Source organism: Corythoichthys intestinalis, chromosome 15 (genome assembly GCF_030265065.1).
Source record: "Corythoichthys intestinalis isolate RoL2023-P3 chromosome 15, ASM3026506v1, whole genome shotgun sequence".
NCBI lineage: Eukaryota > Metazoa > Chordata > Actinopteri > Syngnathiformes > Syngnathidae > Corythoichthys > Corythoichthys intestinalis.
In genome coordinates, this window is record NC_080409.1 from 46652319 (window position 1) to 46680174 (window position 27856).

At 39.2% G+C, this 27856-nt stretch overlaps 1 protein-coding gene across 3 annotated transcripts in view; it reads left to right on the forward strand.

The window, feature by feature from the left end:
• The window catches only part of wdr25 (WD repeat domain 25), a 76561-nt gene that overhangs the window by 6566 nt on the left and 42139 nt on the right, over positions 1 to 27856 (forward strand). For all 3 annotated transcript variants that reach the window (XM_057860432.1, XM_057860433.1, XM_057860434.1), the window contains exon 3: positions 10925 to 11072. In XM_057860432.1, coding sequence (XP_057716415.1) covers positions 10925 to 11072 — 148 coding nt within the window. The remainder of the gene's footprint in view (positions 1 to 10924; positions 11073 to 27856) is intronic.

Here is a 27856-nt window from a genome sequence, read left to right on the forward strand (position 1 = left end):
ATTTAAATGAAAAATATATATATATTAAAAAAAAGCATATCCGATATTTTTTTTGCCGATTCCGATACTTTGAAAATAATGTGATCGGACCCGATCGATCGGCATCGATCGGGACATCTTTACTAATTACTTTTTTAAAGTAACGTGCCCAACACTGGATACAATACATTAATTGCCCTCTGAATCTAGAAACACAGCACATACCACTTTCTGTACAATCATATCTATCACCGTCACTGTAATGTATGTCAGCCCCCACAGGATACTCTAGCTTCCCTATTACACCCTCACATCCGCTTCTCTCTAGTCCACTCAGGGAAAAGAAATGGGAAAGGTCAAGAGATGGAGGTGTGTGGAACCGTCACACCCCTCCGCCAATTCTTAAGGGAGCAAGACAGCGGCTAATCAGTTAAATATGCATGTGGTGCATTTGCATAGCTTCACTGGCAGCATTTGAAGCATCTTGCCTACCGCTCCTCCTCGATGACTTGTGTTGGAACAGATGGTGGCCAAATGTGGAAAAAAAAAAGCTTTGGTGTTTTGTATGCGACTCCGATTGCATCCCAGGCTAAGGTTACCAGGCATCTCTTGGACACAAATTGACTGCATTTCACTGTTTTTTTTTTCCTTTTAGGTCCCCTATAAGAAATACATTTATCCCATGTGCTGCACTTCCAATTTCATTAACTATGTCTCTTAAATAAGCGTTCAGTACTGTTTTTACAAAATTAAATACTATATTATGTATAACACACTACAGTCCCTGACAAAAGTCTTGTCGCTTATCCATTTTGTAGAAACAATTGCCAATAACCTGACTTTTAATTATTCAATTGGTTTCAGAAATTGCTCATATGAAAGCTAAGACCCTCCCAAATGATGTTGAATGTACAAAAATATATTTGTTTCACTGAAAAAATATTTATCATTTAATGAAGACATAAAGGTCAAATTTTGGCAAGACAAAAGTTTTGTCGCCTACAGAAAGTAGTGTGAAAATTGAGCAAAAAATGTACTTCAATTACAAAAATATGTTACATAACATAAGCGAATTAAGTAGTGGTACTGTGAGATCCAAATTAAATTTTTTGTATGACTTCCATGGGCTTCGGCAAGGATTCATACAATTTATTGATGAAGTCATCAGGAACATCAAAGAAAGCAGTCTTGCATGCCTCCCAGAGTTCATCAACATTCTTGGGTTTCATCTTCCATGGTTCCTCTTTCATCCTATTCATGTCTGGTTACTGGGCTGGTCAGTCCTGGAGGAGCTTGATCTTCTTTGCCTTGAGGAACTTTGAGGTAGAGATTGAAGTATGCGATGGAGCTAGTGCTGCAACGATTAATCGATTAACTCGAGTATTCGATTAGAAAAAAAAGATTCGAATTGAATTTTGCTGCCTTGAGTATTCGTTTAATTTAAGTGGCGTTGTAATGGTTTATTTTGAAAGTGTTTGCATTTAGTTTTATTGATTTGGGTGGATACACTGCCTTCTAGTCTACCTCATTTCACATGGCTGAATCCAAGTGCTCCCTGTTAAGACCAACATAAGCTACGTTTTTGTTTGAGTAAATGTTTTTTTTTTTTTTTATATGCATTCGTTATTTAGTTTATAGGTATTTTTAGCTTATTTTTGTGGGAATATGTGTTTGAAACATTTGTTAAGAGCATTGTAAAAAGTTAGCTTATTGTAGCATTTCAACTCGCGGACTTTTGCTATGTAAGTTAGCCAATTGTTCTTTTGTTGTACATAGATCCTCATTAATTCATTTTTCATACCATTTGAGGCTCAGCTCAAGTAATTTAATTTTTCATGTTCCTTTTCCGATTACTCCATTATTCGAACTAATGGTTCATCGATTAATCGACTACTAAAATAATCGATAGCTGCAGCCCTAGATGGAGCACCATCCTGCTGCAGAATTTGTCCCTTTTTATGGTTAGGAATGTAAGAGGCAGCTAAGATTTGTTGATATTTCAGACTATTTATGTTGCCTTCCACCCTGCAGATCTCTCGCACACCCCCATACTGGATGTAACCCCAGACCATGATTTTGCCACCACCAAACTGTTTTCTGAGTGAATCTCAGATCCATGCGGGCTCCAGTAGGTCTCCTGCTATATTTGCGGCGACTATGGTGTAATTCAATGGAAGATTCATCTGAAAAATCCGCCTTTTGCCACTTTTCCAGCGACCATCCTTTTGACAGGCTGTGGGCCTTGGAAAATGCCACACGGTTTTTTAATTGTCTGCACCCTGAGAGATCTGCAGGGCGGAAGGCAACATAAATAGTCTGAAATATCAACAAATGGTTTGCTGCCTCTTACATTCCTAACCATAAAAAGGGACAAATTCTGCAGCAGGATGGTGCTCCATCGCATAATTCAATCTCTACCTCAAAGTTCCTCAAGGCAAAGAAGATCAAGATCCTCCAGGACTGGCCAGCCCAGTCACCAGACATGAGCATCATTGAGCATGTCTGGGGTAGGATGAAAGAGGAAGCATGGAAGACGAAACCCAAGAATGTTGATGAACTGTGGGAGGCATGCAAGACTGCTTTCTTTGATGTTCCTGATGACTCCATCAATAAATTGTATGAATCCTTGCCGAACCGCATGGATGCAGTCCTTCAAGCCCATGGAAGTCATACAAAATATTTAATTTGGATCTCACAGCATCACTACTTAATTTGCATATGTTATGTAACATATTTTTAGAGCTGTCATACGATTAAAAATTTTAATCGAGTTAATTACAGCTTAAAAAATAATTAATTGTAATTAATAGCAATTAATTGCAATTCAAACTATCTATAAAATATGCCATATTTTTCTGTAAATTATTGTTGGAATGGAAAGATAAGACACAAGATGGATATATACATTCAACATACGATACATAAGGACTGTATTTGTTTATTATAACAAGATGGCATTAACATTCTGTTAAAGCGATCCATGGATAGAAAGACTTGTTCTTAAAAGATAAATGTTAGTACAAGTCATAGAAATTTTATATTAAAACCCCTCTTAATGTTTTCGTTTTAATAAAATTTGTAAAATTTTCAATCAAATAAACTAGTAACCCGCCATTGTTGATTACTTACACAATGCTCATGGGTGCTGAAGCCTGTAAAATCAGTCGCACCCAAGCGCCAGCAGAGGGCGGCAAAACTCCATAAAACACAATTAACAAGTGGGCATTTTATTTTACTGTCATTTAAATCTGTCTGAGCGGGGCATGTGCGTTAATTGCGTCAAATATTTTAACGTGATTAATTTTAAAAAATAATTACCGCCAGTTAACGCGATAATTTTGACAGCCCTAATATTTTTATATTTGATGTACATTTTTTGTTGAATTTTTACACTACTTTCTGGAGGCGACAAAACTTTTGTCTTGCCAAAATTTGACCTTTATGTCTTCATTAAATGATAAATCTTTTTTCTGTGAAAAAAATATATTTTTGTACATTCGACATTATTTGGGAGGGTCCTAGCTTTCATATGAGCCATTTCTGAAACCAATTGTATAATTAAAAGTCAGGTTAGTAGCAATTGTTTCCACAAATTGGATATGCGACAAGACTTTTGTCAGGGACTGTACTTCCACAACAGATGTGCCATGTTGTTTCTGTTTCAGTGAAATATGTGGAGCCTCAATAATTTTTCAATTACAGTATGAGTGCACCGAGCCACCAGGGGGCGATATCATCTTTTATTAATTGACCTGCCATAGAATCAATCTATACTATATATCTCTACAGTATATATTTAAAAGAATTAGGATATTCTTTAATGACAGGGCTTAACTTTTAACAAAAAAGAAAATAATAGAGTTATTAGGCTTATAAAGCTTTACTTTCTCCGGTAAAAAAAAATTGAAATGTAATTTCCTCATTTGCTGTGACACTAAAAAAAGTTGAATTGTCACATATAGAAGTCCCTGCACTAATGAGGAACTCTCATTTAAAATACATTAATTCTTCTCTATTGTTTCTGGCTCAATACACAGTCTGTAAAGTCCTCACATTTTTTTCAGCTTGTCTGTCTTCCTCATCCTCGGACCGCACGCAATTAGTCATTGTCGCTATGGCGACGGCAGGTGTAAGGCAGCAGTTTCACATTGATAATAGAAATTCTCATTTATTTTTTAATTACCTCCAGCCATTTAGAAAGCAGATTAACCAATGAGTCATGCACAAGGATCCTCTGTGTGAGACTGGGTAGTGGCCAGTGAAAATGAAAAGGATATGGGAAAAAAAAGGAAACATTCATTTACAGGTCTCGCCTTATGTGAGATTATTGTCGGGGCATTAATTGGTTCATTATGTTGTGTTATTGCGTTTTACTAATGCTTGTAGAATAGAGTACCTCCATATTATAATAATTAAATGTGTTGTGGCTGTGTGGTTAGTTGATATGGCAGCCTTGTGATGGCAGTGTTTCCTCAAGCTGGAACACAAACGCCGTCACTATTTTCTCTAAAGGTATTTAGGTATCATTTTAAACATTTTAATTGATTAAAAAAAAGTTGTTTAACCCTATGACGGATAAGAGATGTCAAGCCTAGAAGGGCTTTCTTTACAAGTCAAGTCATATTTATAGCCGTACTGGAGAAACCTTCATGCTCCTGCTTAGGCACGTATATAATAAATTAACAAATATAATGGTTTCACGGTATCACAGTATTGCAATTAGAGCTCTAAATTGTGTTACTTTGAGATATCTGGGTTAAAAAAGAAAAACAAACTCCCGGCCGTTTTTCTGGATTTTGAGTGATTTTGCAAGGCCCACAGAAAATTCTGTTCTATTGCTATATAAACATGGAATCCACCAAAAGAAAGATTACACTCTCTTCTTTCAGCAGAAAAAAGTAAGTTCATATCTTTTTCCATTCTTTAGAAATCAGCATTAGAAAATAGCTTAGTTTGAGCAATTTTCCAATTTCTGATGAAAAAATAGAGAAAATGATACATAACTTTGATTTTAACAAAGCTATTTTTTGCATTAGTTACATCCCAAACATCTGAATAATGTTTTCCTTTTACAAAATACCATGAACAGACAAATAGAGCTTTTGATAGCAAAGTAACAATTTATTTACACATGACTACTGACAGATGACGCTTTGTCGCCGAGATGACGCCGTTCTCGCCACGTCAGCCGTGTAAACTTTTCCCTCATCGTTGTCTGTCTCACTAAGATGGATTATTTTTGCGTCTCTGCGGGGTCTGCTCGGCGAGCCGCTGCACTGGGGGTCCCACTCGTTTTGCTCGGTCGTCCAGCGCCTGCCCTCCCAGTAGGCATGTGCCGGTTACCGGTTTCACGGTTTACCGTGGTGTGAAAACGTCGCGGTTTCAAAACCACTAAAATTTTCTGTCAGACCGTAGTACGGTATTCGCTATTTTTCATGTGTTAAAAATGCAGCCAGAAGTGGCTAGGCGCGGCAGCGCTCACCCCCTCTCGTTTGTTGCTGTGTGTGAAAGTGACACTATCGGCTAGACAGCTAGTGAACCCAAAAACAAATACTCCAAACATAAGGCGTACTTTTCTTCAATTTATTGAGCTCTCAAATCATGGTAAGTGGAATATACAAAATGAATACATTTAAAACATTGTACAATTGTATTTTTCCATGTGTGAGTAGCTTCAACAGATTAGCACCATGAAAAGTTCGCCTAAAACAAAACATTTTCCTTTCAAATTCAATTTACAAACTAAAAGCTTACAAAGACGAATGTTAGCCTAGGCTTAGCTGAGAGAGCAACTTCGCAGAGTGAGAAAACAAGCTTGATTCGCTTGAATGAAGGGGAAAAGGGGATAGCATCAAAGATCGCTAATTGCGAAAGATGCTCTTGCCCTAAGCACAAATCCACGTTCGCTGGATCACGGAGCGGTCTCACTCCCAATGTTTTTTTGTTTTGTTTATTTAGATGAAACCTTTCCACAATATTTACACTTTAAACTAACTTATACATTTTTAACTTATGAATTCTTTGTTTTTTAACACATAGGCATGACATCGTGTAGACTAGAGCTGACACAGTGGCTGAAAATGGCGAAACTTCACTTGAGCTTTTCCACCCTCAAAAAAAAAAGTCATGCAGTAGAATTAAAAAAAAAAATATTCAGAAGTGTTTTTACTTTTTTATGGAAATTATTTTGTTCTTGCTCTAATCTTGAGCAACTTGAGCTGTGGCTGTGGGTATAGTCTATAAGTTATATTTATTTTGATTTTATTTAAAATGGTTTTTTTTATTGATAATTTATTTTAACAATATATTCATGTTCCAATTTGCAACTATGTTCTGAAAAATTAAAAAAATAATCCTGTTCAATGGAAAAAAAAAAAAAAAATTTAACCCATACATCTCAAAATAACACATTTTGGAGCTATAATAGCAATACCGTGAAACCGCGGTATTTTTGCCCACGGTTATCGTACCGTCAAAATCTCATACCGGCACATGCCTACCTCCCAGGCGTCCTCTCGGTTGTTTTGTTCGGTCGGAGCGCCGCCTGGCATCATGCCGCCAGCGCTCTGACCGTGCTGCCCGGCCGTTCATTGCTGTCGAATCGGGTTGCGGATCTCCCAAAATGCGCTACTCCAGTGGCCAGTTTTATTGCTTTAAAATGGGTTTGGAGCCTTGTTTTTTGTTTCTCAGATAGCAAGCTATAGATGCTTCTTGTAAAAAAAAAAAAAAAAAAAAAAAAAAAAAGCTCACACTTTATAATAACTATCCGTTTTACTAGTTAATAGATCATTAGTAAACTGTTGATAAATGATTTACGGTTGATTTGTGAAGTATTTGTTAACAGTTTGTTAAGCATTTACAGGGTGTTCCAATATGCTTGTCCCCATTCTAAATGCCCATGCTAGTTGATGGATCTTAATAAAACTATATACATTTTATTTTGAAGGTAATAAGTTTTATTGGTTAAATATACAAAGAAAAGTACAAATATTTGTTGGTTCTATGGCAGATTTTCAACAATGTGCAACATGAGCGCTGCCTGCAAAATGCCTTATCAAAATGCCTTTTCTTTTGAAGTGAACGGCATTTCTTAACCTGAAAAGATAGAAATGCCAAACGTTACACACAAAAACTTCAAACGTTTCTACACAAACTGTGTTTCAGGTTATGAACACCCTGTAAATGCTTTACAAACTGTTAACAAATACTTCACAAATCAACAATAAATAATTTATCAACAGTTTACTAATGATCTATTAACTAGTAAAACGGATAGTTATTATAAAGTGTTACAAAAAAAAAAACGCAAAAGACGTATAAATACGTTTTTGGGACAATGAAGCATTTAAAAATAGAACGTAGTTATACGTTTCTGGGAGCAAATGAGTTAATTGATAAAAATTAGCGATGGACTGAGGGTGCGAAATTAGAAGAGCGAAGTAGCGAGGGATCGTTGTGTTGTGCTAGCAGTCAGGAGTCTAGGACGGAGACTCCTGTATGATGGGTTTATTCCTGTTTCTGCACTTGACGATCAATTTTTTTCTATTTGCTGTCAGCAGTGAAAAAAAGCCAATGAAAAAGATAGCTTTAAGATGCTCAACAGCGTTATGTGCATAGTCTTGACCTACAGTGTTGTCTACCAATTAAATGATAAATCTAACAAGTACATGGGGCAAAAAATTTTTTGGAACCATCCCTGGTAAGCTCAACTGAGCGAGTGCATCCCATTCTCTTTAGTTTACGACAGTGATACTGTCTTTCTAATGCTGTGTGAAGAGCGCGTTTAATAATGAAACACAGAAGCCAAGAAATGTCTGAAGTGGCCCTCAGAGCTTTCACTGTGGAGCATCCCGAAAAATGCCTCCCATCGTTAAGAGTTGTACCTCATTTAAGCGGGCACCTGACAAGACCACCCACTTGATGTCAGGCTGAGCTGTGACCCGTCAGGCTGAAAATCAGCCTCTATAAGCAGTAGTAAGTCTGATGAAACACTTGTCACAGAATTGGCGTAGCTCCTTTTGACAAAAAGTGTTCGAGCCACAGTGCGAACACGCCACTGCAATTAAGAAACACAAAGGATCAGCACTACTGTCATAAATCACCATTTCCTTTCAGGAGTTTTTTTTGCCCACTACACTTTATTTGCAAACTGTAGGCACTTTTTATGCCATTCAGATGGTAGATACTAGTATAGCTGAACATACAAGCACACACTTAAAATGATTATTAGGTTAAAATAACCTTGTTTAACTAGAATAGTTTATTAGCACAAAAACAGTGTTTCGAGCCAAAAAACATCAGAATTTTGTTTGTATCTTCATATTTATGGAGTGGACCGTAACTTGCGTTGCAGATTTAATACAGAGAAGTGCTTTTATGTGCAATAAATGGATACAAATAAACTCATAAGCCGAGTCATAATGCATTTTAGCAGCTTCTATGATAAAAATGTCATTTTCCAACAAGGCAGTATTTTAGTTGCAACCCAATATGTATTTTGTACTTAATTCAGAGTAATTAGTCAATTGAGAAATGAATCTGCATAATCTCATCTCATTAGCCCTTTAGCACAGTTTTAACAGCTTTTTTAGTTTTATTTTTTTTAATACAAATGTCACACTTAGGACTCATTCTTTCAACAGATGGTGTAGTATCAAGTAGTTGATATGAAGTACAGTTTCTGTTGTGAAGTAAATCCTAATCTTTGAATCAGATGGACAAATATACATGTATTATTTATATACAGTAAATACAGTGGTATTCAAAAATATCTGAACCTTTTGGAAGTTCTCACATTTCTCCATAAAATCACAATCAAACGTGATTTGATCTTTGTCAAAATCACACAGATGTAAAAACAGTGTCTGCTTTAACTAAAACCACCCAAACATTTATAGGTTTTCATATTTTAATGAGGATAGCATGCAAACAATGACAGAAGGAGGAAAAATGAGTAAGGAGAATGAAAGGGCACTTGAAACCAATTTTTACCAAACAACTTATGTCAGGTGTGTGCCAAATCACTGATGAGTGGTTTAAAGCTGCCCTGCCCACTATAAAACGCACACCTGGTAAGAATTGTCTTGATGAGAAGCATTGTCTGATGTGCATCATGGCTCGGTCAAAAGAGCTGTATGAAGACCTGCGATCAAGGATTGTTGAGTTGTTTAAAGATGGGGAAGGATACAAAACCATCTCTAAAAGTCTGGATGTTCATCAATCAACAGTCAGAGAAGTTGTCTGCAAATGGCACTGTTGCTTCTCTCCCAAGGAGTGGTCGTCCACCAAAGATGACGCCAAGAGTTAAGAGCAGAATACTCAGAGAGGTAAAAAAGAACCCTAGAACTTACAGAAATAACTGGCACAGTCCAATATCTCTATGCACACATCAACTACATGTAAAACTCTGGCCAAGAATGGTGTTCATGGGAGGACTCCACAGAGGAAGCCACTGCTGTCTAAAAAAACATTGTTGCTTGTGTAATGTTCGCAAAAAATGTTTGGGAGTAACACACAACTTCATGTGTGGAGGAAAAAAAAGCTCACTAACATCAACACCTTATCACCATCGTGAAGCATAGTGGAGGGAGCATCATAATTTGGGGCTGTTTGGCTACCTCAGGGCCTGGACGACTTGCAATCATTATTGGAAGAATGAATTCAAAAGTTTATCAGGATGTTTTGCAGGAAAACCTGAGGCCGTCTGTCAGACAGTTGAAGTTAAAAAGAGGATGGATGCTGCAACAAGACAATGATCCACAACACGGAAGTAAATCAACTTCAGAACGGTTTCAGAAGAACAAAATACACATTCTGGAGTGGCCAGGTCAAAATCCAGACTTGAACCCCATTGAGATGCTGTGGGATGAACCTATAGACAGTGATTCATGCCAGACATCCCAGGAATCTGACTGAACTACAACAGTTTTAAAGAGAAGAATGGGCCAAGATTAGTCCTGATCGATGTGCCCGACTGATGACTGGGCGCACGATGCCATCTTAGAACGTTATGTCCATCATTTATCAAATGCAGAGTTTGTGACGTGGTTTGTCAATTGTCAGCATACTGAAGTCTTCTTATCACTTACTCAAGATCTCTTTTGTCTTCATGTAGCAAAAATACCTTTTCCCTTTGGTATAACTAACACCGTTGCACATTATAATTTTCAGACTCTACAGTAGTTTTCCTGTCAGAGTTTTAAGTGATACAAACACGGTCGTTATTTAAATTTATAGCATATTTTTTCACCTGATTTTGTGAATCTGCTGACCCTGAGTCCCGATCCAATACCGAGAAAAACGTTTTTTTTTTTTTTTTTTTTAACAAAAGTTCCAAACATGTTACTGTGTCGCCGTGACACCTTCATAATGCGAATGATTTTTAAACAAGAATAATGTAGAAAAATACTAGTCTTTATTAAATGCTTCATTGAGTGAGTTCACTCACGCTACAATGAGTTGCCACAGCACACTTATGCAAGTTTAACGATGATTGACAGATTTGTGTCCTTGATCGTAGCTACCAAGCTTCTCTAGCAAGATCAAAGCTCAAACCTGTCAATCATCGTTAACTTTAAGTACCAAACGCAAGTTGGACAGTTTGGCCTCACTGCTTAGCTGGAGGGAAGGGTGAGAGGCTGTGGCGCTGTACTGTATGAAGAAGAAAAACAGGAGTATATATTTTTGATTAAAACCCTGATTCCGATCCTCTGAAAAATGGCGTGATCGGCCCAGTTTCCGATAACGTGATCGGATCGGGACATTCTTAGATGTGGACGCTAGATAGTAGTGGTGAATTTCTGTTGGGTTTTCCTATTGGCTGAGTATCAGTTTTCGAATGTGTTTTTAGAGGTGTCATATGAATTAAGTAGTATTATTACTACTATTGCTTCTGCTTGTGTCCAAAATTGTTTCAATTATGTGGTGTGTTTGTGGTTCCTTTCAGGTATGGGATGGAGCCGAGAGTGGACGTTGCCTGAGGGTTTACACCTGCCACTCAGGAGCTGTCCGAGACGCCTGTTGGAGCCCCTGCGGGCGCCAGATCCTCTCTGGCTCATTTGACAACACAGCCGTGGTTACTGACGTGGAGACGGGTGAGCAGCAGGCCAGCTTTACTCTGGATTTTACCCTCTAAACATGGTCACAATAATATGACAAAACATGTTGTCAGTCATCAGTTCCGCATAGTTTGGGGGCTTTCATCGGTAGTAAGGTACGGAATAACATAATTCAAGTGGTGGTGCACATCCTGAATTGGTTGGCAGCCAATCACAGGGCACATATTGAATTAGAAGCTTTCACACTCACCTGAGAACAACTTAAGTCTTCTACGAATGTATTCATTAGTATTCAATAATGTTGCAGAGCAGAACAGCAACATGTAATGTATTCTGTTATCCTTGGAGTAAAATATTTTTCTTTTCAGGACATGACAAAATAACGAGTTTGATTACACCACACAATGATTATTTTTTCTACAATTCCTTCATTATGTTCAATCCTCAGTAAACAGCTTGCAATGTTTTTCTTGTTTTTTTTCATGCTTTGGTTTCATTAGTTGGAGCCAAATCCTTTTAGCTTTGTGTGTTGTCGCAGGCCCTTTTGTGTGTTCATACAATGAATTTTGAAGGTGACATTTACTCACGATCAATAATTTGTTGTGCTTTGGAAGCGCTTTGCTTCCATCAAGTCGGGCAAATCAGTTCACAAGAAAATTGCAGCCCTTAAATTCTGGCATGTGTAGAAGTTCTCTTTACATACAAAAAAACTGGGGAGGCTGCACTGTGAATAAATGAGTTAGGCGAATGGGCCAGACGTCGGTTTTGAAGCCCCCGTGGTGTTTGCCTGGCCGGCGTCAACATTTGCCACGATGACGTGCTTCCGTTTGTCCTTCCTCTCTCAGTGTGTTTGTCAATACTGTCAATAAGGCCTAGGGATAATAGCTTGGCCTGCACATTAAAGCACACAGGCAGCTCCAGGGAGGGGGATCAATAATGGACACATCACTGCTGGAGCAACTACCATGACCTTACAGTAGAGCCTCACAGGCCGTGCCCGGAAACAAATGTTTTTTTTGGCGCCACTTACTCCTTTTGATTTGAAGTACAGTTTTATCTTAAAGCACCACACTATTACCCAGCTGGTTTTCCTCGAATGCAGTTTAACTCAATGGCTATGACCGATGGTGATAAATGTCCAGTTCATTAGAACTGGGAGGGTTGTCAGCAGTGCTTAATTTGTAAATCATAAGGTGCTGGAATGCAGAGTACATATGACAGCGCATGGATGACGAGACAGGCACAGGTCCTGGAACATAAGCAGAAAATGGTGCTGAAAACAACACTCAAATGCCCACTTGCCGTGCTGTGGGACTTACAAGCCTCAATTTCAGATAATATCCATGGTATAAATGTTATGAAAACAATTTACAATTATTTAGGCCAGGGATCATGAATTAAAAATCCTCTGGGTCCGTAATTAAAAAATTACAACAATCTTGGGTCCGGAAATATTTTTAATGCTTCTTTTTTTCGAAAAAATACAAATGTATCTTTACGTGGCCATGCTGATAATTACAACATTCAAAAATGTAAATAAAATATTAAAAAATTATAGTAAGTAATAAATAATATTTAATGATAATTAATTAGTAATAAATAGTGATGCACGATAATGCATTTTTCAGCCGATACCGATAACCGATAATTTCCTCCTCGTTCCAACCGATAACCGATAATGTCAAGCCGATAATTTTATTAAAGATTTATGTAAAATTTTAAAGTATACACAAGAGAAAATATTGCTGTGCAAAAATAATATTGCTCTTTTTTTTCAACATCAAATGTGAACAAGTAGTAGTAATAGTAGTAAATTCCAACATCTAAATAAAGACAGATTGTCTGACATTGTGTAATGGTAAACTTTTGGCAACAATTACTTACAGAGTAAATACATAAGTTGCACAAAAATGGCTTTAAAAGTATGCTATTCCTAAAGTATAACATTACTACACAGCAAAAACACAGCTCCTTAAGACTAGTTAAAGTCCCTTGTTTTCAGTGTAAATCTATTGGAAATAAGTTAAATTAACTGCCAGCACTTCAAGTATATTTCACTCAGATTTCTTGAAGAAAAATGGCCAGCTGAAAATAAGATTAACAGCCTTATTTTAAGCAATAAATTATTATACATAATCCTAAAAAAAAAAAAAAAAAAAACCTTGTCAGAAATGTTCTTTATTCAAGAATATGTATGGTTCAAAACATTATTTGAAAGCAATTTTTTCTTGATTTAGGTGAAGAATGACCCTATTTTTTTTATGTTTGGGCTTAATAAGAACAAATTGCAATATTTAGTTCAAGTAAGTGGAATAATCTGGCGCATTCAACTAGTCTTCAACACTCAAACAAGATGGGGAAAATTATTTGACTAGATTTAAGAAGAATGATCTGATTAAGACGTCATAAATTTAAAGCGTACTGAATGCATTACTGACTGGATGACTTCTTTGTGTCGTTTGGTGCATGTTACAATTATCAACTAACCACTGTGCCGTCATAATAAACATGGTTTGTTGACATCACCTGTGTAAATGTCCGTGGTAAAACTGATGTGATCGGCATGTCTTTCACGAAGAATCGTGGTCGTATAAACTGCATTATTTTTTCATACGGGGTTTGGCTATAGACCCTACCCACCGACGTCACAAAACCACGTGCTCGCTGTATGGTTCCGCCCACTTGTCCGTCATTTTGTCTCTGTATTAGCATTGGTTTCAATTCATCGAGGAATTTAAAATGCATTTCATGGAAGACCCGGTGCTTTCTGATGCCGTAAACTCACTGGATGTGGTGCATAAAAGGCGTTATGTGGAAAAGCTTCGTTCTATACAGTCGCCAGATCCATATTTGATGCCCAAATCGATGTTTTTCGACCCACTGTCTTCGCCCTGTCTGCCTGACATCTGCTACGCTGATATTTACAATTATCTTGTCCACACAAAATCAGCCTATTCTCACGAAAATTTGAAAAACTTCAAGAGCTTGGAGGCTTATAAATACTTCGTTGCTGGTTGGGTGAAACAGGTCCTCGTCCACGAAAATTCGGCAGGAATCTATCTTGTGCTTGGAAAGCTGTGTTACGAAATTTTCAATTCAAAATCTTTTGTTATTGCTAACATCCACTGTCAAGTCTAATGTATTTCATGTCGTTTGTCAATGGAGTTAAGGCTTTTAATGTTTATATGGTTTAGCGATAGCACTCTCACTACATTCATACGTGTATGTTGTCGGCGATTAGCCTAGCAATGATCTTAATTGTGGTTATTTGTCAGCCCAAAACCCTCTAAGTATATCTTAAATGCATCTTACTGGATATAAAATGACTACTACATAGTCTGTGGTGATTTTTTTGGTGCCCAGTTTTCACGTCGAATTGCAGCCGTCCATTTCGCTCTCCTCTTTGGATCCCTCGGAATACGGTAAAACTTCAAGTCTCTCCTTCCATCTTCTCTGTTAGTGCAACCAACAGCCACACACGCCTTCACCATTTTGATTATTAATGTTAAGGAGCAGAAAAACACGCCGTAAATAGGAGGAATGTACGTAGCCGTAACAGGTTAACACTATGTTTTGACGGACAATTGGGCGGTACCATTCAGGAGAGCGGAGTTGTGACGTCACGTGGGTAGGGTCTATCAGGTCATTTCGGGAATTTCCTCCCACCTGTGCCCTTCAGTCCGCCCGGCTGCCAAATTAGCACCCGCGCCAGGCCTCTGTCTCGAAGCGGAGTGGCGGCGGCAGCTAAGTTCGTACCGGATATCCGCCCGCCCCGGCCCGCTCGCTCGCTGCGGCGCATTCGGTGCATGGCTCTGCTCTCATGCTCTACCCGCCTAGGGCAAGGCGGCGGCGGCGGCCTGCCGGACCGGCGGGCCCCGTCGGAAGAGAGCTACTTGTCAACTATTGATCTCGTGAGGTGTTTAGCCATAGATGGGAGTTTACCACTCGCTTTGGGCTGCATTCCCAAACACCCCGACTCCGGGAGGACCGCAGCGTCTCTGTATTGTCACAAGCCCCGTAGCTTCCTTTATAGTTTATTTGCTAACAATAGCTTTAGCATTCGTGCTAGCAGCAGCTTCATATTCGTTCCAAAAATCATTGTGATGCAGTTTTAAATGGCTGCTGGGTTAGTGCTAATGGTGTTCAATGAGGACGCTTTCGTTAGGCCTTGAGGAACTGTTTTGTAGATGGCGAGAGCGTCGTTTATTTCATTTCACACACTGGAAAAGCAACGCACGCTAGTGAGAGCGCCTCAACACTGATGTGTAACACCGCCTCCTCTTTGACGCCGTACTCCTAAACCCCTCCTCCCACAGGGGCTTCAGAGAGGGGAGGGGTTGAGCAGGCGGCAGTGAAGAAGTGGAGAAAACTGCTTGGTTGCGCACATTTGGAGGCTAAATCAAGTATATAATTATCGGATTGCATTATCGGTTGATTTTTTTATTATCTGTATTATCTGTGTGACGTCATAATTGCCATTATCGGCCGATAATTATCGGTAGCCGATATTATCGTGTATCTTTAGTAATAAATAATAAAAAGATCATATTGAGCCCTTAATTCCGCTATTTTTTGAGAACAGATGGCAGAGTTCATAGGGAAACTTTGTGAAAAAGCAGCGTGCTTCGTTTCATAGTGCCTTTTCAAATGGCTGCTTTTTACAAGCGCTTCCGTTGTTCGGCCATTCCTTACTACGCGGCGAAACGTCTACACAACGCTCAGCGCGCTTGCACAAGCATCCGCACGCATGCGCACATCGGTTAGAAGCGGCGAGTACTCACTATTTTTGTTTTATTTAGTTTTTTAGAACCTTTTCATTGCCTGAAGAATACTTTTTGCATGTATTACCCTCTCATACTTTTTAACCATTGTTGTTTTTTGTGTTAGCTTTGAGGCAGTTGACCACATTAGTCACGTAGCGTATTTAAACCGTCCTTATTTGGTATAACTGCATTTAAGTATTTTCTTAAGGCATTTTTTAGTACGTTCTGCCTGTATGCATCCAAACAAAACAAGTTTAGCGCGCACGGTAGTACTTTGGGTGTCAAATTCGACTAATGTAGGACGTTTCGCCGATGTAGCAGATTTTGGCCGTCAGGTAAAATGAACAAAAATGTGTTGGTCTACTCCTCCTTAAACACTCTGTTTTCTGCATCAATCTTGCGTAGTTTTGAGCACGCCATTTGCCGTACCTTTTCGCCTCTTCCTCCAACTTCATTCAGCTCAGTTTTTGGCTGTCACTCCGCGGAGTCTGGAAAGTGAGTGTGACACATGCTGTTCTAAAAATAACTTTCAAATGCTTCACTCCCATTGGCTGGCTCATGCACGTCACCGCTAAGATTTTTGTTTGTTGCCCACCTCCGTTCTGCAAACCCGCAGAAAAAAATGATTTTTGTTGTTGCAACGGTTATTAGTCCGGACAGCTTGAGATCCGGTCCAGACGGCTTGGGGGTCTGGAACCGGACCGAGGTCCGCGGTTCCGTGACCTCTGATTTAGGCTATACTCTGCACAGTGCGGGCAATTGCCCACATAACCACAGGTGGGACTTACAATAACGTACAGTCTTAACTTGTCAAACTTTAAAAAAAAAACAGAGATTACAATAAATAACAAAGTTTCACCCCCCTACCCGGTCTTCTCTGGCCCCAAAATTCCCACCGCCTTACAAATTGTGCAGCCAGCCCAAGCGGCCTGTTGCTCCGGCTGTTGGTGGTCCACCTAGCAGAATGCTGCCGCTGTAGCTGGCCCGCACTCCGGGTGGTGCTGAACATGACCAGTAGCTCCCTACTGCCCCGGCTTGGCTGGCTGTCCATGAACCTGCTAGCTGCTGCTGTGCTAGCCTCCTGCTGTTAGCATGCCTCCTCCGTTAGCATGATCGCTGCAGCTGCCCTCATCGCCGATTGTTGCTTTTCTGACTTGTTTTGAACTATCTTCCTTCTTTTTGAAAAAAGACAGTAAATGCAACTGTCTTTTTGGCATGTTGAAATACCGTTTGATCCTGGCTGCTTGCTCCCCCAATTTTTTTTTTTTTTTTAATTTTTTTAATGCCATTGGCGTGATTTGTTGGTCCAGCTTTTTTCATTGCATCAACAAATCTCTGACTCTTTCAAACGACGTAAAATTTTTATCAACAACATGCAATTCTTTTGGATTTGTTCTGTAAATGAATTTATCCAGATTATTATTTTATTTTACACTGTAATGTCCGTAACTAAGCACGGTCCCTTTAAGAGATGCTGGGACTGGAGAGCTGTGAGGTAGTAGGAAGCGAGGTGGGGATGGGCGAGAAGCAAACTTTAGCGGTCGAATGTGGCGGCAGTCCGCTGTTATTTTGTTTATTGTTTTCTTTTGTTCATTACTTCTATTGTTATCTACCCAAATAACTCCCGGAACACAGGGAGGCCAAAATCAAGAGGTGCCCGGATCTTGTTCCGGCAGGATCTAGCATAAATTAACCCCTGGTTGTCCTTGAATCATCGATGTTTTTGGCAGCCCTTTTAATTTTCGGGAGTGATACAGACACTGCTACGATGCAGGCTAACTACACATAAAATGTCACACTTTGTGAACATGTGACGAAAACTATTGCGCTATTTTGTTGCGTTCTCGTCTCGTCAGATGAAAACTGGCATACATCTCGTGTTTTAGTCTCCCAAAACTCGTTTTTAGCTTGTCGTCGTCATGAAAAATAGTGTTCGTTGACGAAATACTTTGGTTATCCTCATCGTTGACGAAAAATACACTGCAGTGAATTATGTTTCCGTGCTATTGATGATTCATATAAACTGCAAGTGACCCTACACAGTTTAAATAGACTGTCGCCGTCAATGGCACCCAAAGAGTTAATTATAAAACAAAAAAAATCCACAAAAATTAATGTTTTTCTTACAAATTTATATATGGTACTTACTGCTTTACTACTGACTAGCAGTGTTGTTTTTGGCAGCCCTTTTAACTCATTCACTCCCAGCCATTATCACCGGAGCAAGGCCCTTCGCTCCCGGCCGTTTTACTGGATTTTGACTGATTTTGCAGGGCCCACAGAAAGTTCTGTTCTATTGCTATATAAACATGGAACTCACCAAAAGAAAGATTAGACTCTCTTCTTTCAGAAGAAAAAAAGTTAGTTAATATCTTTATCCATTCTTTAGAAACCAGCATTAGACTAGGCCTGCAAGCAGGACTGAACGGGCCCTCGCAATCTAGCGCAACTCGGACGTCACGCAACTCGGACTGTGTGCAGGTCAGGGTGGTGGCAGATCCTCCTCTCTAATCATCTCATTAGAACCTAACATGCTCGAAAGTCGCCTATTTACATTCCCACACCCAAGAGATAAAAACCCCTATTGGAAAGAGTACTACAAAAAAGGAGCCACTACTGAGCTGTGCAGCCAAGCCCTTATTCAAAACCAAAATTAATCTTCTAACTGGGCCAATTCGACCAAGTGTGCCAACTATTGTGGCTCTATAAGCTCCCTGAGTTTCTGAAAAAAAATATTTCCTTTAAATGGCGAACAAAGGGTCGTCACGGCAACAGACAGAGACACGTGGACATGGGCCGTAAAAAAGTATTTTAATAGGTCTTGAAACTACAATGACCAACATGAAAAGAACTGGACATGTTTTGGAAAAACGAGTGACTTTCTATCGCCACTAGTTGGCGCTGTAGGGTTGATGCAAATGACACCTACAAGGCCCTTCAGGGTATGACTCTCAACAAGCACGGGAAGTTTGGCGCAGATATCTTGTATATCTGCCGAGTTATGACTGTTCAAAGTTTTTGGAGAGAAAAATTGTTGACAGTCATTTTCACTTTCCTGTTTGGACCCCTCCGCTTCAACGAAACTTCAATATTTTTCATCAGGCACCTGAACACAGGTGTTAAGGTTTCCCTTATGCAGGTTTGAGGTAGATTGATTTTTTCCCTTTAGAGGAGGAGTGTGTCCCGTAAAAAAGGGCATTTCCTGTTCCCACTAGGAGGCGCCAGGCACAAATGGTAAATTTTCAATCCAGTCCTGCTCAGGCTGGTATACCTCACACACATGCCAGATTTAAAATAGATTGAACGTTGTATGAGGGAGTTATCAGTCATTTTCCGAATTCGGTGTTTTGGCGAAAAAATGGAAGAATTTGGCGCCCCGCCCAGGTCAGGCCCGTGAATGAAAACACACCATTTTTATAACTTAAGATTTCAAATGCCTCATGAACAGTCTCACCAATTTTGAGAATGATCAAACTAATTCCCTAGGTGCCAAGGTGTAAAATGTGCACACTGTAAATCGATAAAAAGTTCACATTCAATCCAAAATACCCGATTTCCTGTAGGATTTGGAATGTGTGTGCAAGAGACTTTTTGGAGCAGTTTTGCACAAAGTTTTGACTCTCCAAATTTCATCACTCTATGTTAGAAAAACCTAAATGGAGAGGCCTTTTTGAAAATTTCAAGGGGGCGCCAGTGAGCCATTTTGTTACATGTTTTCGTAACGTTGCAAGATTATTGAACGTTATGCAAAGCCGCATGTATGTCGAAATTTTTGTGAGTTTTCGTGCATGTTCAAGCCTCCAAATGTAAACTCCTACTGTGAACCGATAAAAATTTCACATTTGATCCAAAATACCCGATTTCCTGTTGGATTTGGAATACGGGTGCAAGAGACTTTTTGGAGCAGTTTTGCATAAGGTATCTACTCCCCAAATTTCCTCGCTCTATGTTGAAAAAACCCAATAGGAAAGGCCTTTTTTAAAACTTCTTTCTGTCGCCACTAGTTGGCACTGTAGAGTTGATGCAAATGACCCCTACAAGAACCTTCAGGGTATGACTCTCAACAAACACGGAAAGTTTGGCGCAGATATGTTGCATATCTGCCGAGTTATGACTGTTCAAAGTTTTTGGCGAGACAAATTGTTGACGGTCATTTTCACTTCCAGTTTGGACCTCTCCGCTTCAACGAAACCTCAATATTTTTCATCAGGCACCTGAACACATGTCTTGAGGCTCCCCTGAAACAGGTTTGAGGTCAATAGATTTTTTTCCCTTGGAGGAGGATCCTCTCTCGTAAAGAATGCCATTTCCTGTTCCCACGAGGGGGCGCCAGGCCTAATGAGTAATATTTCAATGCAGTCGTGTTCAGGCTGGGATATCTCATATACATGCTAGAAATGAAAAAGATTGAACGTTGTATCACGGAGTTTTTAATCATTTTCTGAATTTGGTATTTTGCCTAAAAATGGCCAACTTTGGGACTACGCCCAGGCCAGACCCTTGGATGAAAACTCACCATTTTGAAAACTTAAGATCTCATATGTCTCCTGAATAGTCTGACCAATTTTGAAGACGATCCAACTATTTTCTTCAGCGACAAGGTCTCAAATGTAAATCGATAAAATTTCGCATTTGATCCAAAATTTCCGACTTCCTGTTGGATTTGGAATATAGGTGCAAGAGACTTTTTGGAGCAGTTTTACACAATGTATCGACTCACCAAATTTCATCATTCTACGTTGAAAAAACCTAATAGGACAGGCCTTTTTGAAAATTTCAAGGGGGCGCCACTGAGCCTTTTTGTTAAATTTTTTTATAGATTATCAAAATTTACGTAAAGTTGAATGTATGTGCAAATTTTGGTGTGTTTTCATGCATGTTCAAGCCTCCAAACGTAAACTCCAACTGTGAACCGAAAAAAATTCACATTCGATCCAAAATACCCGATTTCCTGTTGGATTTGGAATATGGGTGCAAGAGGCTTTTTTGAACAGTTAGGCATAAGGTATCTACTCCCCAAATTTCATTGCTCTACGTTAAAAACCTGAGAGGAGAGGCCTTTTTGAAAATTTTAAGGGTCAAGGGGGCGCCACTGAGCCATTTTTTGACATTTTTTCAAAACGACGCAAGATTATCGAAATTTACGCGAATCTGCACGTACGTGCAAATTTTGGTGACTTTTCGTGCATGTTCAGGCCTCCAAATTGGCCATTTTCATTTGCCCTGAAAAAAGAATAATAATAATAATAATAATAATAATAATAATCCTTTGCATTACAATAGGGCCTTCGCACGCCTAGTGCTCGGGCCCTAAAAATAGCTTAGTTTGAGCAATTTTCCAATTTCTGATGAAAAAAACAGAGAAATTGAGCTTTTTGTGAAAGCATACGTTTCAAACATAGCTTTGACTTTAACACAGCTATTTTTTTTGCTTTAGTTACATTCCAAACATCTGTATAATGTTTTCCTTTTACAAAATAACATAAATAACAAGACAAATAGAGCTTTTGATCGCAAAGTAACAATTTATTTACACATAACTAAACTATTGAACTGTTGAACTATTTGCGCACATAACAACGGTTAAGGCTCTTGGCTGCTCCCGGTTGAATGAGGCGACTCCTAGTTATCTGATGAGTCCGGATCAAGATCGGTCGGACTTTTTTCATCATTTCCATCGTTGGTTTCAACCTTGGGCGGGAGTAACGCAACGTGAGCTCCGCAGAACACGTGTGAACCCTGATGCTGTTGTGGCCGTCACGGTCTGTCTAATCAAGATTTTTTTTAATCCTTCCTATACGATGGTTTCGTTTTCTTTTCAGAACACTCCTCCAGTGTCGTTTGCCTTTTTTTCCCAAATCGTTCTCCACATTTTTCTCAAATGCTCACGCGTCTTCACAAGATCCCTCCAGCTTCCGTTTCCTGACTATTTTTCTTCACTTCCTTTCTTGGCCTGAGATGAGTTCTTACAAAATGCGCCACTGCCCTCCAGTGGCCAGTTTTATTGCTTTAGAATGAGTTTTGAGCATTGTGCATTGCAGTTTCGGTGCAACAGAACCTAGAGATGCCTCTTGTCAAAAAAACAAAAAAAAAAAACAAAGAACGTAAAAGATGTATAAATACGTTTTTGGGACACTGAAACAATTTAAAATAGAACATATTTATACGTTTTTGGGAGCAAATGAGCCAATTTTTGTCTTAGTCATTCGGACAAAATAATTATTAATATTAGCCATATTTTAGTCATTTCAAAATGTCTTCATCTTCGTCTAGTCTACTCAAAATGTTTTCGTCTTTAAACTTCAAAAGTTTTAGTCCATGAATAACAACAGGAAAACGGCACATAATTTTCAATTAACCAAACTCACCTGGACGCAGCAAACTGTATGTAAAAAGTTCTCCAAGAGTTTAAGACGACACTCACCATGCTAATGCCAATTCTAATGCTAACACGAACGCAATGCAAACGCTACAAGTTACATAATGTGCGATGATGACTCAGCACAGACCTTTACATGTCCATTTCATTTAAACTGAGATCAGTGGTGGATGCTCATCTTTCAGTTGACTTTTTGACTGGAAGGACGGCAGCAAATGATGAATAAATTGGACATGTAGCGCCGTCAGTAGCAGCCAATGAGTTAAACGGGTGCCCGATAAAGGGTTATGCATATTATCTGTGAACATTGGCATTCGTACATTCCATTTAAAAGAAAATTTCCACCCTTTTTGTTTAAATACACCCTAAACCATTATAAACCCCCATGCATCAGCCCCAATGTTTCTTTCGGTTGATATTTTGTTCATTTTCATACACTTTCAAGTTAAAACACTTTTATGGCAGCTGAGGGTTTTATTTGTTTCAAATGGTGGCTGCTTGCACAAATGAAGCCAATTCAATTTAGCTGCATATCATTGAGGGACTAGGGGATTCCAACCCTGTTTCTGCACAATTGCAGTGTAATTGGATGTGGCTAAAACCTAAGCTTTGACTCCTAACTCTATAGTTAATCCGATTGCAGCAGCGGCAGCAGCCGCTCGAGTGGCACACGTAATTGGCCTGCTAGTTATTAAAAAAAAATATATATTCACATTTTTGCCACCTGAATTGTATAGCTTTTCTTTTCAGTAAAGTTAACACAGTTAGGAATACGAATGATATTTAACATTTCAGGTGTAATGTCACAGAGTTCAGTCTCAGGCTGCAGCTATCAAATATTTTAGTAATTGAGTATCCTACTGAAAATCCCATTGATTAATAGAGTAATCGGATAAAACAAACAATATAGTGTAAAGCAATTATAAATATTCTGGTCTTTCTCAAAAAATTTGCATATTGTGATAAAATTCATTAGTTTCTGTAATGTACTGATAAACATTAGACTTTCATATATTTTAGATTCATTACACACAACTGAAGTAGTTCAAGCCTTTTGTTGTTTTAATATTGATGGTTTTGGCAAAAAAAGTCCAGAAAAAACAAAAATCCCTATCTCAAAATATTAGCATATCATGAAAAGGTACTCTAAAGAAACTACTAACCTAATCATCTGAATCAACGAATTAACTCAAAACCCCTGCGAAAGATTCCTGAGGCTTTTAAAAACTCCCAGCCTGCTTCATTACTCAAAACCGCAATCATGGGCAAGACTGCCGACCTGACTGCTGTCCATAAGGCCATCATTGACACCCTCAAGCAAGAGGCTAACACACAGAAAGACATTTCTGAGCAAATAGGCTGTTCCCAGAGTGCTGTATCAAGGCACCTCAGTGGCAAGTCTGTGGGAAGGAAAAAGTGTGGCAGGAAACGCTGCAAAATCAGAAGAGGGGACCGCGCCCTGAGAAAGATTGTAAAGAAGGGCCGATTCCAGACCTTGGGGGAACTGCAGAAACAATGGACTGGGTCTGGAGTAGAAACATCTAGAGCCACTTTGCACAGGCGTGTGCTGGAAATGGGCTACAGGTGCCGCATTCCCCAGGTCAAGCCACTTTTGAACCTGAAACAGCGGCAGAAGCGCCTGACCTGGGCTATAGAGAAGCAGCACTGGACTGTTGCTCAGTGGTCCAAAGTACAAATTTTGCATGTCATTCGGAAATCAAGGTGCCAGAATTTGGAGGAAGACTGGGGAGAAAGACATGCCGAAATGCCTGAAGTCCAGTGTCAAGTACCCACAGTCAGTGATGGTCTGGGGTGCCAGGTCAATGCAGCTAGCTATCAGGAGATTTTAGAGCACTTCATGCTTCCATCTGCTAAAAAGCTTTATGGAGATGAAGATTTCATTTTTCAGCACGACCTGGCACCTGCTCACAGTGCCAAAACCACTGGTAAATGGTTTACTGACCATGGCATTACTGTGCTAAATTGGTCTGCCAACTCTCCTGACCTGAACCCCGTAGAGAATCGGTGGGATATTGTGAAGAAGTTGAGAGACACCAGACCCAACACTGTGGATGAGCTTAAGGCCGCTATCGAAGCATCCTGGGACTCCATAACACCTCAGCAGTGCCACAGGCTGATTGCTTCCATGCCACGCCGCATTGAAGCAGTCATTTCTGCAAAAGGATTCCCGACCAAGTATTGAGTGCACAGCTGATATAATTAATTGAGGGTTGACTTTTTTTGTATTAAAAAACACTTTTTTGTATTGGTCGGATGAAATATGCACATTTTTTGAGATAGCAATTTTTGTTTTTTCTTGACTTTTTTGCCAAAATCATCAATACTAAAAGAATAAAAGGCTTGAACTACTTCCGTTGTGTGTAATAAATCTAAAATATATTAAAGTCTAATGTTCATCAGTACATTACAGAAAATAATGAACTTCATCACAATATGCTAATTTGTTTTAGAAGGACCAGTACATGAGAAAACAAGACATTTCGCCTAATAATGTACCATTATTAGACAATCAATGTCTTAATTTTAGATGTACATTGTTAAAAAGAGACAACAATTGTATCTCAGATGTGACTAAAAAAAAAAAACAACAAATTCACTGCTTCCACTTAAAAAAACAAGATTTTTAAAAAAAAATCTTATTTCTTACCTAAAAATGTCATTACGCTTGATAACACACATCACTTAAAAATTAGGTATTTTTCCTTCGTGTTTCAATTGAATTTGTGGTAAGCTGTCCTGATAGCATTTTGAGTTTTTGCAGTGTTAAAAAAAAAAGTATGATACCTGCTGTACCGGAGCACATAGACACCAGTGCTATTTTGGTATTTTATCCATCAATGACGACTGAGCTAAAATTGATAGTTAGCTTTATTTTATTTTATTGTTTTTATTTTACACCCTCATCACTCTACAGCGCCGAGTTTTTACAGATTAAATAAAGCCTGTATGGAAAACACGTTAGCCACGCATCGACAGTAGTCATGATTAATAGTAACCTAGCCCTGCGCAGGGCTAACGTTACGTTAGCAAGGTACAGAAACATTAATCTTATTTAGTAGCGCTATGTTAACTTAATGTAGCGCCCTTAGTTGTGTCAAAACTTCCAACCCACTGACACTTACATTAGTCCAATTGGAGTTCACAAGTTTTCACTCGACGATATCGCTCCTCACGTCAACGCAAAAGCACAAGTCTTTGTCCGTAAGCTGGCTCTGCTCAGTCACAATGCTCACCGGACAAGTCTCAAGGCAGTTATGAATACCGTATTTTTCGGACTATAAGTCGCACCTGAGTATAAGTCGCACCAGCCATAAAATGCCCAACGAAGAGGAAAAAAACATATATAAGTCGCACCGGAGTATAAGTCGCATTTTGGGGGGAAATTTACCTGATAAAATCCAAACACATAGACCAGATATGTCATCTTGAAAGGCAATTTAATATACAAATACAATAGAGAACAACATGCTGAATAAGTGTACAGTATGATGTTACATGATGCATGAACAATGAAATGCGAATATACTGTCATTACCAGGACGCTACGGCTCGGCCCTGGCTATAGAGCGAGCTAAACTCCCAAATGCCGATGCTGGACGTCCGTATTATTTGCTGAATCAATTTCGTCCTCGCCACCAAACAGGTTCGCATCAATGGAAATAAATGATAATTTGGTTCTATTACAGTAATGACACAAACGGTTAGCATGCGTTCGCTAGCATTAGCACATCGTTCAAACAACCGTTGTTTCTGTGTTGGAACAATGACAATAAATTATTCTGATTCTGATTCTGATTCTAGAGATATTTTACAAGCATAAACAATGAACGTAGGTTCGCAGCCGTGTCTCTATCTCGCCCACTCGCTCAGAGACGCTGCGTAGCTGTCCATCTTCTTCTGGCGTGTGAGTGCTCTTCTTCACGTAAACAAGTGCGAGTGCGCCCCCACTTGGGCGTGAAAGCGCTACAAACTAAAAGCATCCATTTCAATATAAAAAAGTCAATACAATTGAACACACATTGCCGAAGGCAGAACGCGAACGTGGCCATAGCTATTAAGAGTTATTCAGATAACCATTAGAGCTGGGAATCTTTGGGCACCTAACGATTCGATTATGATTAAGATTCAGAGGCTCCGATTCGATTATAAAACGATTATTGATGCACCCCGCTCCTTTTTTTATTTTTAAATTTTTATTTATTTATTTATTTTTTATAAATAATGTTTTGTACATTAGTTCCAATATTGTTCAAAAATCCTCTCAGGCTAAACCAAACTTCTATTTTAGTATCAAGTTAACATAAAACAGTAAACAAATATAGAAAAATAACAGTAAATAAAATACTCCAGTCCCCATTTTGTATTGGCAGCTTTAAACTACATTCAATTAATTTAATGTTGTGAATCAACCGTTACAGTTGTTAAAATTGCTCCCGTTATTCCATAATTTCCCTTCTGCCTACTTTTGACATGTCAAAGTTTTAAAACTGTTTCATCATTTAAAGATAGATTCAAGACAAGATTTTGCCGATTTAGGAGTATTTTAGCTACAGGTTCGCTACAACAGAGCCTTCTCGAAAAGTCTACTGCTTTAAGATGGTGGCTGTTTTCTAACACCGGCAAGTCTGTCATTTCGCATCTCTGTTCAATAATTCATGTTCTAACTCCGCCGTCATCTGTCAGTTTGCATCTAGTTCTACAAATATATGATATCTACTGTAGCCGTATGTTTGTAGCAACTAGCAACTGGGCGTTGTTTGTAGCCGCTGTCGGCCCGAGTCAGGTATGATTGTTTTTTTTTTTTTTAATCTAGCGGCATGAGCTGAACATGATATTTACTCTCGGTCCGTTCCTCATTGCGTCCCAAAGACTGCGCTGACTGTGTTGTACTTCCGCTTTACCTGGTATAATTTAATAATCGGAATTTGGATGTTTGTGAATCATTCTCGAATCTTCCACAGCCGAATCCCAAATAATCTAAGAATCGGAGATTTCGCACGCCTCTAATAACCATAGCATAAAGAACATGCGAACAAGTTTACCAAACCATCAGTGTCACTCCAAAACACCAAAATAACATGTAAAATATTAACATAATGTGTTAATAATTTCACACATAAGTCACTCCTGAGTATAAGTCGCACCCCCAGCCAAACTATGAAAAAAAAACTGCGACTTATAGTCCGAAAAATACGGTACATTGATTAAGTGACCATTGACTATCTATTAGACATATTCGCCACCAACTGGCAAAATGTCATAATGCCTCTAAATGACATGAATAGGTTTTGTATCAGCACACTTTATGGGGGTTACATTAATTTTACCTTGTCCCGAGTATTGCTCCTCCGCTCTAGGAGTAAATTGGGTGCCTTCGGTGGAGCGGGTGGGTAGCCAGTGATGCCCGGGCCGTTTTTCGGAGGCAGTCATACGTCACGGGGTCCAGCCATGGGTGCGGAAGCGTCGGCAGGGCCAGGCGGGGGTAGTGTTATGTGTCATGAAACAGCGTTCGCCTTGGTCTGCAGCTTGAAATGCTCCCACACTTTTGACAATTTCTGTATATTCTTGGTGCCTTTCTCTTAGCTTTCGTCAGCTTCTTCGTAATTACCTCTATATTCATGAGTGGTTGAAATCAAATGTATCCGCCCCGCCTCTCT